This window comes from Heloderma suspectum, chromosome 1 (genome assembly GCF_057233095.1).
Source record: "Heloderma suspectum isolate Gila_16-S chromosome 1, 16-S_ref, whole genome shotgun sequence".
NCBI lineage: Eukaryota > Metazoa > Chordata > Lepidosauria > Squamata > Helodermatidae > Heloderma > Heloderma suspectum.
Genome location: NC_139458.1, coordinates 103,723,770 through 103,740,603, shown reverse-complemented (window position 1 = coordinate 103,740,603; position 16,834 = coordinate 103,723,770). Strand labels below are relative to the sequence as shown.

The 16,834-nt window shown below is 43.4% G+C and overlaps 1 protein-coding gene across 5 annotated transcripts in view; it reads right to left on the bottom strand.

Moving 5' to 3' along the window:
- BBOX1 (gamma-butyrobetaine hydroxylase 1) overlaps positions 1 to 16,834 on the bottom strand; it is a 72,541-nt gene that overhangs the window by 12,503 nt on the left and 43,204 nt on the right. For all 5 annotated transcript variants that reach the window (XM_084852541.1, XM_084852532.1, XM_084852567.1 and 2 more), the window contains one exon: positions 8,894 to 9,092. In XM_084852541.1, coding sequence (XP_084708667.1) covers positions 8,894 to 9,092 — 199 coding nt within the window. The remainder of the gene's footprint in view (positions 1 to 8,893; positions 9,093 to 16,834) is intronic.

The following is a 16,834-nucleotide window of genomic DNA, read 5'->3' as shown; positions in this document are numbered from 1 at the left end:
TTCCCAGACTTTTTTTTTTTTAAATGAAGATATTTCCCTGGTGTAAGATTAATCACAGCCAGCCTCTCCCCTCCCCTCCCCTCCTTTTGGCTTCCCTCCCCATCCAGCCAAGCCCAGCGTTACCTTGCAGCAGCTGCTTTGCCTGGGGGCTTCACCTTCAGCCATCTCTCTCTCTCTCTCACTCACACACGTGCACACACACACTTCTGAAGCAAGTGCATTGGCGCAGCTTGTCCCTCAACACGACCCACTCCTTGGTAGGGGTCAGAGAGTTCCGAGCAGGCCGGATGAAATGAGGCTCTGGGCCAGATCCAGCCTACTTGCTGAAGGCTCCTCATCCCAGGCTTAGCTTATGGCCTACGTGATGCTGTCTCAATAGTTAGGAAGTAGCTGGAAGGTCCTGGAGTGTTCTGAAGGGGGACATACCTTTCTCCCCCTACCCCAGCTAAGGATGATGTAAACTAGGCCTGTGTGTGTGTGACAAAAGGAACAAAAGAAGCAGCTGGATGGGGGCGGGGGAGAGTCTGAGCTTAATTTTGAAACCTATAAGCCAATAGGAACTGAGGATGCAGAGGTGCCTCTCTCTGGAGATCTGGCGTGAGGCAGCTGTTCTACTGTCTTTTGGAGCGATCCCTATCCTCAACTTGCATGTCTGCAAACACTTTACAGAAGTGCCACAAGGCTCCACTGATCCCCCCCACCCCCCAGGACATCCAACGTGGGTAAGCACTGCATCCTAGGAACTTCCACACCACTCAGGGAAGTGAGGCTTGCGTAGCAATACGTTTTTGTAAAAATTCTAAAGCCTTTAAAAAATAAACAAACCTTCAACTGTTCTTCCTAACCTAACCTCATTCATACCACTTCAGTTCTGCCCCCACACCCATACTGTATACAGAAGGCTTTTCACTCCTCCGGTCTTCTCCACCTCCTTGGCTACTCCTTTCCCAAACAGCACCTGCTGAACTAATCACATATTCCCTATGCACTACAGCCAATTGGCAGAGACAATGTTTCCAAATAAATGCTTAGCTGTTCTTTGGGCTCCCAACTCACTCCTCTGTTGAGCAAACATAAACATCACTTTCTTGTGGAAAGTTCCAAAAGCAAAGGGTTAAGTTGCTTGCTTGCTCTCACTAGCCTAGTCCAGTAAGGAGTGATTCAAACTACTTTGTAAAGTGTGTGTGTGTGTGTGTGTGTGTGTGTGTGTGTTTTGAGGGTGGGTGGGTGGCAGCAGGGAGGAGTTTATATAGTTAACAGGACATAGTGGTAAATCTTTTTCTGGACTATACCACAACGCCCCAAGCTTCTTGTCTATCCAACTGTACATTACAATCTCATCACTGTGGGTCCAGCTACACTACAAATGTATTTTGGTTTCCACCAGTTCAATTGCCAGGATGAATCTATAAAGAATCATGGGACTTGTAGTTTAGTAAGCCTGCTGAGGATTCCCCTAGAGATCATTAGTCTCCCTTACAGAAATATAGCGCTCAGGGTTTTCCAGGGAGAGGGAATGACTACTCAGCCACTTTCAGTCTATATGTGCTCCATGGAGAAAACTATTTCTGAAAATACCATATCAGGTGTACAATAAATACATACAGATAAACAGCTGCAATTTAATTTTGTGTGTATCTGCCTTTAAATACAAGCAGTCAATAATGCATTTAGAAATAGCAGATGACAGTTCACCTGCACAGACACCTGTCATATTAGGTTTATTTCTCTTCCAATTGCCAAATAAAGATTATATTGATGGCTTCAAGAGGAAAAGGCTAGTGGGTTGTCGGCCAGTCTGGGATCCTTTTCCTGGTTCTATTGGGAATGGTGACTCTCACTTGCTGAGTCTTCCCAGATCCTTGGCCAGCACTCAGTCAGCATTTCAGCTCCTGCACCAGTTCTTCAGTAGTCACCACAACTGATGGTGACCAATATGGAAGTAGCACACAGGGCTGGTCTTGTGTGCTCACCTTGAGGGCTTCATAGAGGAAAAAGAGTATGTTTTCCCTTAGAGCAGGGTGGGCAGAAAGTAGATCTCCAGATGTTTTGGACTTCAACTCCTGGAAGCCCCTACCAGCATGGCCAATTGTCAGGAATGCTGGGAGTTGAAGTCCAAAACATCTGGAGATCTACTTTCTGCTCGCCCCTGCCTTAGAGGCCTTACCATTCTGCTGATTGTCTGTTAGAGCAGTCTTCCCCAACCTGCTGCCCTCCAGATGCGTTGGACTGCAACTCCCACCATTCCCAGCAAGCATGGCCCAGGTTGGGGAAGGCCGTGCTTGGGTATCATTCAGACTGCACAACACATTTGCATCCTGCGCAGACCATAGTGGAAGCTAAACCAGGAAGCTGTCATATGGGAGAGTGCTAAATGGGCTAAAAGTAATTGATATGGGCATCTCTATGAGCCTCCCCAGCCATTATGCTTCAGCTCTATTCATCCTGCCCTTCTCAAATGCACATGTTCGCTGGGGCCATTTGCTCCATTGTCTTCTTACTTAAGGGGAGAGCAGGAGCAGGCTATGAGAGGTCTCTCTCTCTCTCTCTCTCTCGCTGTGAGTGTGCGTGTGCACACATGTGTGTGGCAAACTGAACACGAATCCAAATCTTTACTTTTTACCGACTGGAATAGAACCTGAACCATTAGCTGACAGTCTCAGTTGAAACTGAACTAGAACAGAACTGGGGGGAAAAGTCAGGTTACCAATTCAAAATAAAGGTTCAACGAAACAAAACATGTGATGGGGTACGGTCACTGGCTCTACCAGTTAGCACAGAATCAGAATGAGCACATAAAATAAACATTTTATGGGCACATAAAATAAAACCAATATCTGAGAGGATTATATATTTCGGGTTCGTCTTGGCTTCTATACTATGTCCTCTTCAAGCACTAGGTCTGGGAAGCATTAGGCAGGTATGGGACTGAAAGCCTACTTCCTTTTTTGACGGGCTTGGTCAACATACAAGTGATAACATGGAAGGGATGAACATGCAACACACATGTAGGTGATACAGTGCTACAACATAAGCATCCTAAGACATGTTTGGTATCTATCAAATGATCTTTATAAGTATAGTACTGTCAGAAGAACATATGTGTACCTGTAAAATAAAGTAGGAATGTGTTTGGACAAGGGATTAAACTGTGACCCCTAATTTGGGGCAGGAAAACAGGAAACAAGGTTACAGAAAGGAAATGCAAAGATACAGTAAAACGGCCAATTCAAATGAATAGGCGTGAATACAAATCTTGATGGGGAAGGAGGCAAGAACCTAAGGTTTGCAGTCTACCTGTTTGGGGGGGGGGGATCATTGCTGTGCAAATGATCATTATAAATTATTTGCCTTATATTTACATTTTTCTCATGGGAACCAGTTACAGAACCATTATTAGCCAAACCAGAACAGCCTCAGTTGCAGCAAACCCAAATCGGAACTGAGCCATAAATTAATGGTTTGACTCCCTGGCATGCGTATAGGTGTAAAAAAAAAAGGCAGAATCATATCCAGTGGATGACTGTGTTATAAGGGCAGGTCAAGACAACAGAAACGTGCTTCTGATCTCTGTAGTGCATGGAGGCAGCTTGAATCAAACTATGCTGGTTCCCCTCTACTATGCACAGTTGAAAGGTGTGCAGTTATTTACAGCTGGCTTCCTATAGCAAGCCACAGAATGTTTGGGGAAGAGGTGTCTTCTTTTTCTAAGGACACTTCTTGCATTCATTAGCTGTACTGCCTGGGTATATATGCTTCAGCCTAAGGCGTCTTAGGGTGTGCACTTTATACCAACTCTATTTCATCATGTTTGGAAGCTTCACAATTGGAAAATTTGGCAACTAGCGAAAGAATGTAAGCACACTCAGTCACAAAATATTGTCCACAGCTCTGCTAGGATGTAAACTTGACTTTTCACAATTTGTCTTCAATCAAACTCCTTTTTATTTGGCACAGTAGGACATGGTCACCTCCAAGAGCCAGCTTTTATGATCCATGCAGTCCCCTGATTCCCTCCTGTGTCCAGAAGCTACATTCTCTGGTCTAACCATTATTTAAACTGACTTGCTTGTAAAATGTTAGTATAACTCCACAGATTCTTCTGAACTGCACACACTCATGCAGGTAATTCTAAATGTATTTCTGTAATTTTCCCTCAATTTTTTTTAAGGTAGAGCTGTTTGGTTTAGTTGGAAATTGGGCAGTGCTGAAATCCCCCTTCCTACAGATTTGCTAACATAATTAATAGTGTAACTTATAAATTAGCAATTGCAGAGTGGAAATGCAGTAAGAGAGAGCACATCCATTGTCAATGCTTGTCTACTGGACCACAAGGACTAATGATCTGTCTCTGAGACATTTTTTGCATAGACTCTGGAAACACAGACTCTGGAAACATCTATTTGCATAGACTCTGGAAACACAGACTCTGGAAACATCCCAAATTTTAATTTTTGTTGTCAATGACCAAACAACTTCAGCCTAGCAAGATGAAGGTTTTGTTGTTTTCCTTCAATCATTTACTTATTATTTGGCTGAAGCATTCACTATCTCTCTCTTCATTAGCAAGCAACTGACTAATGAGAGAGAAGGATCCTCTTTATTCATTCTCAGCCTCAGAGCTGACCACTTGGATGGACATATTTCCTCAATGGCCTGTGTTTAGTCAATGCTGCATACACAGATACAACTTCCATGTGGCCTTGTACAAAAACATTATTACAGGGAAGTAAATCATTGCTGCTTCTGAGTTCTAATCTGGAAGGAATGTCAATCTTCTAGCCAAGCTTTGGGATATTTTTCTTTCTTTCTTCTATTTATTTTAAATCGTTTCAGACAAAGGAGGATAGATATTCCCTCACTGTTAACTGTTGAACAGAGGTGCTCAAAAGAAAAGGAACATTTAACCAGAACTGTTATTATCTGAGGCAAGAAAGGGAAATCACATTAAGGGTCTTTGTTGGCTGGAAGCCCCCGGATCTCCTAGGGTTTTGTGGCTTTTCAGGCTAAGGTAAAATCTGTAACTGACAGAAATGGTATCATTACAGATGGTAACATTTAAATGTGAGATGTCTTTACTCCCCTGCCTCCCACCCTTTACAAGTCACAGGAGATGATCAATCACCAAAATTGCGAAGCATATTTTGAAAATAGTTGTACAAACATTTCTGTTGCAACAAAGCAAGGGTGGTGTTGGGATTTATGCAAGGTCCATTGCAAGCAGGAGAGAGATGTCAAAGGAGTAGAACATGCTGCCTTGGGCTTCACGCCAAGCACTTCTTGGCTAGAAGGTGGTTAACAGCAAGAATGGCTACTTGAGACCTCTCAAGACCAGTTGATTGGCAAGAGGGGAGCCATGGCAACTGTATAGGCGATGACTGACTGGCTGAGTCAATTGGTGATCCACTAGCTTGCATTATGAATGCTTCAATGAGAACATTGTCATGCTCACCATTTTCTAGTGTGGAAGAGCCCTCACCCCAGGCTGAAAATCTGGAGGGTTTCTCTATGGGTAAAATGGTGACTAGCGACAGCTTATGTGCATCTTTCAGGACTAGTTTCAGTACAAATGTAAACTAGCTTCAAGCTTGTCCTATAGAAACGGCTTCCAGCTGTAGAGTCCTAGGGCACTATGTGCCTGATCTTGTCTGATCTCGGAAGCTAAGCAGGGTCAGCCCTGGTTAGTACTCGGATGGCAGACCTCCTGGGAATCAGGCTTCCTGCATTGAGCAGGGGGGTGGACTCGATGGTCTTGTAGGCCCCTTCCAACCCTATGATTCTATCCAATGGGGCTGTTGCACAAGAGGCCCCTCTTGCCGATTCCATCATGCAAGCGGGACTCACCACTTGCGCAACAGAGATTTAACACTTCCTGGGTCAGTGGAGCTCTCTTGCACGAGCTCTGCTGACTTGCCCCGTTCCAAAAATGAGTGCTTCCACTTGCTCCCAGAAGCACAAGCGGCGGTTGCACTTGCGGAACAGAATAGGCAAGGTGCAATGCAATGGGCAGGGGCGCAAGGCTCAGTTCGATACCGCCCCTGGCAGGTGTAGCTTTTTGAAGTGACAAGGACATCTTCACACAGAATTCTCAGCTCTTCACAGGACTTCAATTCCTGTGTCCTTCAAATGACTGCAATTCTTGTGTTTCTTTGGGCCCGTTGTGAGAGTTAAACCTGTTTGTGACCAGTTCCAAACTAAACTTGTAGTGTGGATGTGCAGGCCACCCTTCTTTACAGGAAAAGCTGCACCTCATAGATTATTTGGATTATATGGTCACATTTCTGGAAGCTATTATCTGAATTTAAAATGGCTGCTTCGTGCATGTTAATCTGGTACTAAAAGGGTTAAATAATGTTGCTAAAAGACTGAAGATGGCTAATTTGATCTGGAATGGTGAAATGATCTGAATGAGGGTTTTGTGGAAACCTACAAGAAGACCCCCTAAAAGACCCCGGATTCATATTTCAGAATCAGATTTATATTCCAGACTTTTGACCCCTGGGCGAGAAGACCTTGAAGTTTTGATTCTATGCTAATTGATGTTATCTCACTAAGACTATAATTAAGATTTTGCAGGACTGGCTTTGAAGAAAGGAAAAAACGTGCAGCTGTCTTTACAAGCAGCTTCATGGAGCTTGTTCAAGGCCGTGGTGTACTGGCAGAGTGTATGAGCAAGACGAATGAAAGAACTGAGCATGCTCAGACACCCACTAAGAGGAAGAAAAGTACTGTTTTGACATCTTGTGGTGTACACCTGCTGATAAGAGAATGGCCTTCCTCGACACTAAGGGAAGCTGTAGCCCTGAGCACAAATGACGATTGGGAGGTGGCATTCAGGTGGATATGACCAACTATGATCGAAGATGACCCGAGTTCAAAGAAGATGTAACACGGAGAAATACGTCAGTCAAGATAACATGCCCAGATGGCAGACTTTTGGCCATGTTTTAGGACACTTCAAAGTAACCCGACTGTAGTAGTGCCAGAGATGTTTCCGAAACACGTGAGATTGTAGGGGATAGATAAGACACCTTACTTCTGGTTGATGAGTGGGTGATCTAACCACACACACACCCCATTTTGATTGGAAGATGGCTGTTTCATTACTCATTGGGGGCCCCACCTTTGACCAGAACAAGTGTATAAAAGCACAGGTAGCGAGAGCTCATTTCTGCTGCTGCTGGTCTTTCTTCGCTCTTTCTGTCTCGCCACCAGACCCAAGGATTTGGGTGATTATGGATCTCTTTAGACTCTTAGACTCTGGAACTTAGAATATTTTCTGAAGTTAGAACTTAGAGTATTTTCTGAAAGTAGAACTTAGAATTATTTCTCAGCTTGAAACTTGGGAGTTATTTCTGAAGATGGGACTTAGAATTATTTTCAAGTCTTGGGTTTTTCCTTTCACTCTAACTTCTACCTTTATTCTTCGCATGCCTAGAGGAACTTAGCAATGCTTTAGTGTAATTTTTTATAATTCAAGTAAGGTACAGGAGGAAGTAATGAGAGAGTTAACAATTATGTTTTAGTTTAGGTTAGGTTTGTTTTAGTTTAGCTTTAAACCACATGTAGTAAACACGAGGATGGGAAGGAGGAGTCATAACAATGTTAGAAGCTCAAGCCATTATCTTATTAGCAGATAAATTCATAGTACCAGCTTTGGCAATTGCAATTCTTTAGTTAATCTCAAGTTTTTGTCACATTCTTTTCCCTGTAATCATAGACAAAGTTTGTAACACTCATATAACTACCAATGCCACCATTTTCTTTTTATTTGTACTTTTCTAAAATAAAGCCTTAAATAGATTTCAATTTACAATTTTGTCTGTAGTGATGCTTGACTGTTTGGATTAGCTTGGTTACCCACCCGAGTGTTAGAACCTGTTCGGTGTAGGTTCTGAAGTTAAACACGACCAAATTTACAGTGCATGCCACATTAACTATAGCTACAAGTTCTGAACAGGTGCCTGGAGGATATTTTGGCAAACAAGCAGAAACTTAATCCTGACAAGATAGGTCTTGTGGGCTGGGAAATCCTTTGATCTTGATTTAGGGGAACATCCCATCTCAGATGGGGTTGTACTCCCCCTGAAGGGTTAAGTATGCTGATTGAGGGGGCTCCTGGATTCAGTGATTTCAATGTAGGTGACATCAGTAACAAGGAGTGCCTTTACCAGCTTCGGCTGGTCTATCAGCTGCAGCCCTATCTGGAGAAAATGGACTTTTCCACAGTGTCACATACTCTGGTTACATCCAGTCTGGATTATTATGATGCTCTCTGTATGCGGCTGACTTTAAACATGGTTCAGAAACATCAGTAGATACAGAATGTGGCAGCAAGTATGGTGACAAGGAGGAGATCAGAAGGTTCTGCTTCTGTTTTAGATTAACCACAACTTAGCATGTTATTGAAATCCTAAACTGTGGTTAATCTTAACTATGGCAAGTGGAAACAAGCCAGTGTCTTAAACCATGGTTTGAAGTTGGCTTGTTTCCAATAGCCACAGTTACGTTTAACCACAGTTTGTTGAGTCTGAATGACATGACAAGCCATGGTTAATAAAAAATGGAACTGGAAGCATCTCTGTTCCTCCTCCCAGCTGCATCAGAGAAAGAGTGGGGAGCACACTTGCCTAGGCTAGTTCTTGTAACACTACACTATGGTTTGCTTTATATCCAGACTAAGCTCATTGTATACTTTAAATAATTTCTGAACTGGCTGAAAAGCTGTTGCTTCACTTGAAACTTCTCTAGCTGCATTATTACCAGCAAAGTGAAGAAAATTCTGAATCAATAAGTGTCTCCTTCACAGAAAATAAAGGTAACTTGAGATGTCAAGCAGCAAAATGGGTCACATAGCTGACAAGAGTAGGAATACATAAAAGCTTTACATTACCCATAAAACGTGAGGCGAAGGAATCCAATACGTTGCCCAAGTTTAAGCAGTTCTCCCTGTCTACTAGCAGCTCCTGTTAGCAGCACAATTCCCAACTTTTTAAGGGTGACCAGCCACTTGTATGCGCTTTCATCACTGAGCAACACCTCTTCAAAGGTCATAGTTGGGAGCTGAAGATCAGAACCCCAGTACTGACGTTCTGTGAAAGTCATATTCAGAAAAGAAATACATACACAAGTATAAATGACCATGATCTATTTATTTCCGTACTAAGAATTAGAATCAATCAACACATTGAATACTCTCAGATGGGTTTCTTCCTTGCAAGTGTCAGGCTTATCCTCCCACATGCTGACTGCTGCTAGGCCAAATGGAGATGAATGGGAACAGTGTAGGTGGCACAGTCCAAAAGAACTTAGCACAAAATGCCATATGCTACCCTCCTCCTTGTGCCGCTGCAGTGATAAATAGCCCTAATGTGGAAGAAACCTATTCCCCACTAAATGTGATCCCAAACAGCTGCTTAAAAAGACAGTTGCTCCACTATTTCCCAACTAGTTGCAAAGTTGCAACAGTTTGCCATCAGGATATATAAAAATGAACAACTGAAATCCAGAAGAGGTTTCCTTAAAGTGTTGTTGTAGCACTCTGTCAGCCGCCCAAGAATCAATGGAGCTGATCCGTTTCTTGCATCTCATAAAGGGAAACTGCATCTTCCAACAGGGAAAACATTTCTCATTTTTAACGTACAGAGAGGGTAAGTTTCAAAATAACACTTTGGAGGCTTCCCAGGAAATAACTTTGCTCTTTTATCGTGTGTACATAATGCTGCCTATTGTGTAAACAGATACAAGCTTTTAAACAAAATCAAAAAGGCCATTTGTATCTTGTGGTACAAAACCACCCAAACTAAAGCCTAATTCAGTTTATTATTATAGCTATAATAGATGCCTTCATTTACACACAGAGTACTCCAATTCAGTTCTGTCTCAGACATTTCTTGTTCCTACATGAAGGTTTGCAAAAATTCAGAGTCCTCTACGTTCAGAGGCAGTCTGCCTTGAATATCTGGCGTGTGCATGTGTGAAAGACCACAAAAGTACAATATTAAAAACAAAAGGTATCATTAAGAATCCTCTGGTGGTGTTTGACTTTGCTGACCTGGCTGGGAGGTGTGGACACTTCAGGATTAGGCCATTTTTCCTGCCAAGGCTCTGGATTGCTCAGTTCAACGGTACCCTCATGGGTCAGCTGATGGCAATCTGGCATATATTTGCATGACTCTGTAGTTACAGGGAACAGCGCTGGCATCAAAAGTAGGCATGGTCGGGCAGCATCCAAGGGCCCACAGCCCAGCAAGGGCCCTCTGACAAAAGCCCCCTGAAGTTGCTCCTCCTCTTCACCATTGCAACCACCTTGTTCACTTGCTTCTTGCTCTGGCCCAAACAACAGTGGTGGTGAGAAGGCAGAGCAGTAGATGTCACTGCCTACTTGCTCACTGGCTTTCTGCCTGTCAAGCAAGGAAGTGGTAGCAGCAATAAGGAAGAAGATAAGGAGCAACAGCAGCTGATGACAATGGCAGTGAGAAGGTGGACTCCCTGAGGGAGGGGGCCCATTGACAGTGTCTTGCCCAGGGGCCCTCAAACACCTGGAGCTGGCCCAGATAGGGAACAACTCCTTTTAATCTAATCAAGGAGGAAGCATGAATTACACTATGGCTCCTGTGCTTCTGTGGCAGTCCACAACCTTACTAACCATGTTCCTGACAATGTTTTAGGTTGTGCCTACCAGAAACAAAATGGATTCTTGAGCCAAGGTGTCAGGGTGGCACCAATTAAATACACAGCACACAATATGCATATCAGGGAGCCAGCATGTCTGAAGCTCCGCTGCAACACTATCCTTTGTTTACTTTATTTTCAGTCAGTGAAGGCTGGTGGCTGCTATTTCAGTGGGGCTGTGCATCCGCTCTGGGTTTCAATCAGAACTCTAAAGGAGCTATCCAAAGTACTGAACCCTACCCACAAAATGGGTCCAGCACCTTGGATAGCTCCTTTAGAGTTCTGACTAAAAGCTAGAGCGGATTCACTACCCCACTGAAATAGGAGCCACCAGCTTCCACTGTTTTCAGTGACGTGTGTGATGGTATAAAAGTTCTCCTGGAATGATCGTTTACCAGCTAAAGGTCTAACTGCTGCCAAAGGGAGGAAAATATTCTTTTTTTCAGCTACCTACAATAAACAGCAGTTGCATAAAACAAGTACAGATGCACAAGAGAAGCAAATACGCTAAATTTGGGCACTCATGCAGTGTCTGCTTGCACAAGTGTACATACAGACTCAAACAGTGACTTGACTTCATTGGAATTTTTCTCTTTCCATTTTAGGAAGCAGCCTATAATAAAAGGAGATAGCCAAGGGAGCTTGCTAAGTAACCTTTGGCAATTATTTGATTGCTAAACACTAAGGTTCTAACAGGAGAAACATTTCTTCTAGTGGTCTTCCAGGGAAACCAAAGCCAAACTAGACATGCTGGAGCAGTCACATTTGTGGTTCCCAGGTCTGCCTTGCTCACGTACAGTATGGGGGGCATGGTCTGATTTTACAGGAAAAGGTGCGTGCAGGTGAGAGAGGATGAATTCTCCCTCCCTCTTCATAGTCCATCACCCCAGGTGCTTTACTCCCATACTGGTTGTCTGATACTAGTCCAGTGAGATCACTGACATCAGAAATGGAGGTAATTGCATCAGTGGACAAAACAGTATCTGCAAAAGTGCTGGCTTTTACCGAACTCAGATTCCTATAGAGTGGGAGTTTGTTCACTCCCTGTCATCTTGCTAATAACATTTAATCAGGAGGCCCAGATGTTCCCTCTCAGACTCTGTTCTCTGCAATGAACTCCACTTATGCTCTGAAGCCCAAGACTCTACTCAAGTATGTAACATATAACTAGCTAGGTGAGACTGACTTTGATTTTTGTTTGGAATTCTGCATGTGCGATTGTTGCTTTCTCTTGTTTTCCCCTTTCCCCAAATAAATGTTTTTTTAAAATTATATTTGGACATTTGGCTGCATTATTTTAAAATAGAGTATCTCACTAAAAATCTTCCCCATGGGAAGGACTGCACAGTTGCAAACCTACTGCTTATGTTCTTAGGATTTCACAGGGTTTTTGTTAAGTTCTGTGACTCTGGCCTTTGGGCAAGAAAACGCAAAGTCCCTTTCTTTTTTCCTAGAGCAGGGCTGAAGGGAGGGGTTCCTGGCAGAAGGGATTAGAACACCCCAGCTGGACAGACAAGGGTATGTCAGGAGATTCAGCCTGACTGGTGACAGTCTTTCAGTAATTCTTTTCCTGAGGAACACTTGTAAAGAGGGGTCCACCAGTAGGAGAAGTCCAGGTCTATAAAAGCTTACAGCTGATGTACAGTTGGTAAAGGACACACCTGGCTATTGACAGCTTCCACAGACAGTGATAAGCCCAGCAGGACCCCCAAGAGAAAAAGTTGGTTCTTCAGGGGGAGCACAACCCTGTCCAATACCAGTTGTATCCCTCTATCCCAGTGGAGGTTGGTGGCTCGGATTTGGGTGGGGCTGTGAATCCATTCTGGGTTTCAGTCAGAACCAGCCGGAACTCTAAAGGAGCTATCCAGGCTGCTGAACCTATTTTGGGGATAGGGTTCAGCACCTCGGACAGTGACTTTAGAGTTCTGGCAGGTTCTGACTGAAACCCATAATGGATTCACAGCCCCACCAAAACTGAAGCCACCAGCCTCCACTGCTCTATCCAGATCAGCTGATTTCTCCACCCAAAGTACTTTAACCTTGCCTAGATTAAGTTTCAAGTTGATGGCCCTCAACCAGCCAAAACTGCTTCCAAGCACCTATGCAGGAGTTCCACAGCTTCGCTGGGATTAGCGGGTGGAAGGCAGAGATAGAGCAGCATGTCGTCCATCCTGCAGGTCACTATGCTCTGGGTCAGAAATTCCACAACCTTCTGCTGCTTGTGCCACTTGTGGGATGCATTGGCTGTGCATGCTCTAGGCCAGGTTGCCCTCCTGCACTGGGCTGGGCTTATTTATTTGTTTGATTTGTGCCCTGCCTTTCTACCAAAAAAATGGAACTCAGGGCAGCTTACAAGGATAATTAAAATTGATTAAAATATAAACTACAGTAAAATACAGTAAAAACATAACAATTACAGAATAAAAAAATAAAAAACAACGCCCAACCCAACTTACAGGCCAAAGGCCTTCTTGAAGAAAGCAGCCTTTGCCTGCTGGCAGTAGGACAGCTGAGAGAAAGCAAACCCTCCCTCCTTCAGCAGGGGGTTCAATAGTGAGGGAAAGGCCACCAAGAAGGCCCTCTTTTGCATCGGCATCAAATATGCCTCTGAAGGCGGTGGTTTTGAAAGAAGGGCCTCTCCTGAAGATCTGAGGACCCAGGCAGGCTCATATGGGAGAAGGCGGTCTTTCAGGTAGCCTGCTCCCAAGTTATAACCAGTTCTTTGAATTCTGCCTGGAAATAGACTGGTAGCCAGTGAAGCTGCTGTAACAAGGAAGTCATGTGCTCCCTGTAACTGGCCCCGTTCAACAGTTTGGCTGCAGCATTCTGGACCAGCTCAAGTTTCTGAACAGTTTTCAAAGGCAGCCCCTTGTAGAGCACATTCCAGTAGTCCAAACAGGATCTAATTAAGGCACGTGTGGCCCTGGCTTTATCAGGCATCTCTAGGAATAGGCACAGTTGGCACACTAGCCTCAGCTGTGCCAACGCACTCCTGGCCACCACCGACACCTGGACATTCAGGTTCAGGGCTGAGTCCAAGAGTATACCCAAACTGTGAGCCTGGATCTTCAGGGGAAGTGTGACCACATCCAGCACAGGTTGAATCCCTATTCCCTGATCTGCCTTTTAACTGATCAGGAGTACCTCTGTCTTGTTTGGATTAAGTTTCAATTTGTTTGCCCTCATCCAGTCCATTGCCGACATTAGGCACCAGTTTAGAACCAGAACAGCTTCCTTGGACTTAGATGTAAAGGAGAGATAGAGTTGGATTTCATGTATATGTTAAATAGCATGGGGGTAAGATGGAGCCCTGAGGGACACCACAGGCCAACAGCCTGGTTGTCAAACTCGCCCCGGTCGAGTTTCTGGCATAGACCATCCGCCAAAGCAGTTTCTGTCCCATAACCAAGCCTGAAGACAGATGGAAATGGATCTAGATAATCCTTACTCCCCTGCACTGGAGACTATATAGAAAAACCATGCCAAAGGAACAAGAAACCACACGTGTACTCTAGTGTACATTTAGCATGGCACTTTCTAATACTTTGGACACACTTGCTAAAAATGTTGGGCTGCCACTGATCTAGACAAACAACACAGCTGAAGTACTTTTGCTGAACCTTTTCTGTTGGATCGGAGTGGCACATACAAAACATTCAGCTCACACTAAACAGCTCATCACATAGAATACAAAAAAAGCTTATTCTCACCCTCATGTTGGAAAAGGTTGATGACAATTACAAATATTTAGTAAATTGTCATCTCTAGCACGACTCCAGCACAATTTATAGAGCTAAAAATCAGGGGCATCATTTGGCAAGGCAGACAGTAGAGTCCAGGAGCGCCCATATCACTGGCCAATTCACTGGTTCCACACAAAGGAAGGTAATGATAATCCAGAATTGCTGAGTATTCTGGCTTATTGTTCACAAGCAGTGAGCTTGTGCACACTCCTGGATCACCGCCCCCACTCGGCTCCTCCCACCAGTGGGAGTGGGAAAACTAACCAGAAAAGAAGGAGGAAGCAAAAGTTTCCAGTTAAGTCCAAACCTGGACTCCTGGTTTCTCGCTCCCCTAACAAACCAGAGTCCAGGTTCACACATAACAGGACGCCTTCCTCTTGTTAGTTTCTAGTTAGGTTAGCAACTTGTGCTGGCAGGTGGAGCCAAGGGACAATTGGGCAGTATGTATGAGCATGCTGATCATGAACAATAAGCCAGCATTCTCAGCAATTCTGATTTGTATGTCCAAATGCAGCCAAAGGATGACAATCGTTATAAACCTTTAAAGGGCCTATGTGCTAGGTATGCAAGACAGATACAAATCCATTTGCTTAAAAACAGGGTGTGTGTGTAGGGACAGACATGTTGACAACATTGCTATAGTTAGTGTGAGGTACAAAAAGGTAACTACAACAAATGCTTTTAAAATACACTGCACTTTGTCTTTTTTGAAATTTAATCTTGAATAGATCCAAGACTGGGCCTTAAACACTGCTGGGAGTCTTCCAGCCTCACTTCTTCCTGTTGTTGTTGCTGATTATTATTATTATTATTGCTAAACATCATAATGATGCACATATGCCATTTAAATTTAGAGTAAGGATAAGAATATGCAGTCTCATAGTGGATTAAGATTTTGTCAGATAACCCAAGGAACTTTCACATCTCACAAACAGGCACTGGGCATCCCCTAAATAGGAACTTCTGATGCTGAATTTATGGTCTAGAGCATGAGCAATTTCACTGTGCCAAAAGGTTACAATGTTTATGGCTTTTCGCTTAGACAAAACGATGAGTAAAAGGGAAATGACAGAGGTGTATAAAATTATGCATAGTGTGGAGAAAGCAGATAGGGACACATTTTTCTCCCTCTCACAACACTAGAACCCAGGGTCCTATGGCCTGACTGGAGTCCACCCAGAGAAGAGCCTTCAGTGTGGTGTCTCCCTTTCTATTGAACTCCCTGCCTCTGGAGGTCAGACAGGTGCCAACATTGTGTTGTTTTTGGCACCTCCTGAAAATATATTTATTTCAAGAAGCCTTCCTTGATTGACCAGTCATGGTTTTTACTGGTACTCTTTTTTTTAAAAAAAGAAAAAATGTTTTATTCTTTTTATCTTTTCTTGTTCACTGCTTCAGAATTTGTTTAATGTGGAATGGTATTTTAATGTTATAAATAGATAAATAAGGTCTAAATTAGGGAAGGGGGGTCAGATAAAGTTTATCTGATAAAACCTTCACACACAAAAGAATGTGTGAGTGAATTGCGGAACCATATGTTAGCCAGGCCCCTTGCTGGCAGCACATTCAGAGTATGAGAAGGGGACCAATGCGCACAGAGCTGCTCTATGTATTTGGAGATCCTTATTGGTCCAGGATTCCCCCCTGGCATGGAGGAATTCTATGCATGTACTTCAGTGCGCATGCAGGACTCCTTATACTTGGTGAACATGCAGCCACCAGGGAGCACAGCATATAACTTGATTTATAAAAGCTTGCTCTGTCATGCTGCGCAAATGGTGTCTCCTGCTTCTTGTAAAACCCAAGAATTTTCATTGAGTTAGACTAGTTGAAGGAGATGAAAGCCTAAGAAAAAGAAAATAATTATAATGATTCCACTATTTTCAGATGTATCCCAAAGCTCATCTCTGAGACCGACACTGAAAAATTGATATACAAAACCAAATTGTTTCTTTCCATAAGGCAAAGAATGTGCTCCAGGGATGTAGCAAACTATCTTGGGTTATTCAGAAAAAATAAACCTTAAATATATAACAACGTCTGTCACTTTGGACATAGTTATTGCAAGTTGCCATATGGAATAGCTAAAAGAATGCTCTAAGAACCATCTGCCTAAAATTGTTTGATGAACTCTTAAAACGCTCTAGAGTGGAGGTTTTCTCATCATAAAATCAATTTTCCCTAATAAAAGGTATGTTATTGTATTTGAACAAGTAAGTACCTTGTGGAATATTATCTGTCTGATAACATCATTACCCCCTTGCTTCGGCAAACCTAGCATTCAAATTTGGTAGTTTAGTTAAGATCAATAAGGGATGCTAAATTTCATTTTCAAAAATTCTGGAGCCTCAGGTTGAGTGCTGAACACATGCAGAGTGTGTTTGTCCATTGAAGAGTACTGACTTGATCAAAGAGAA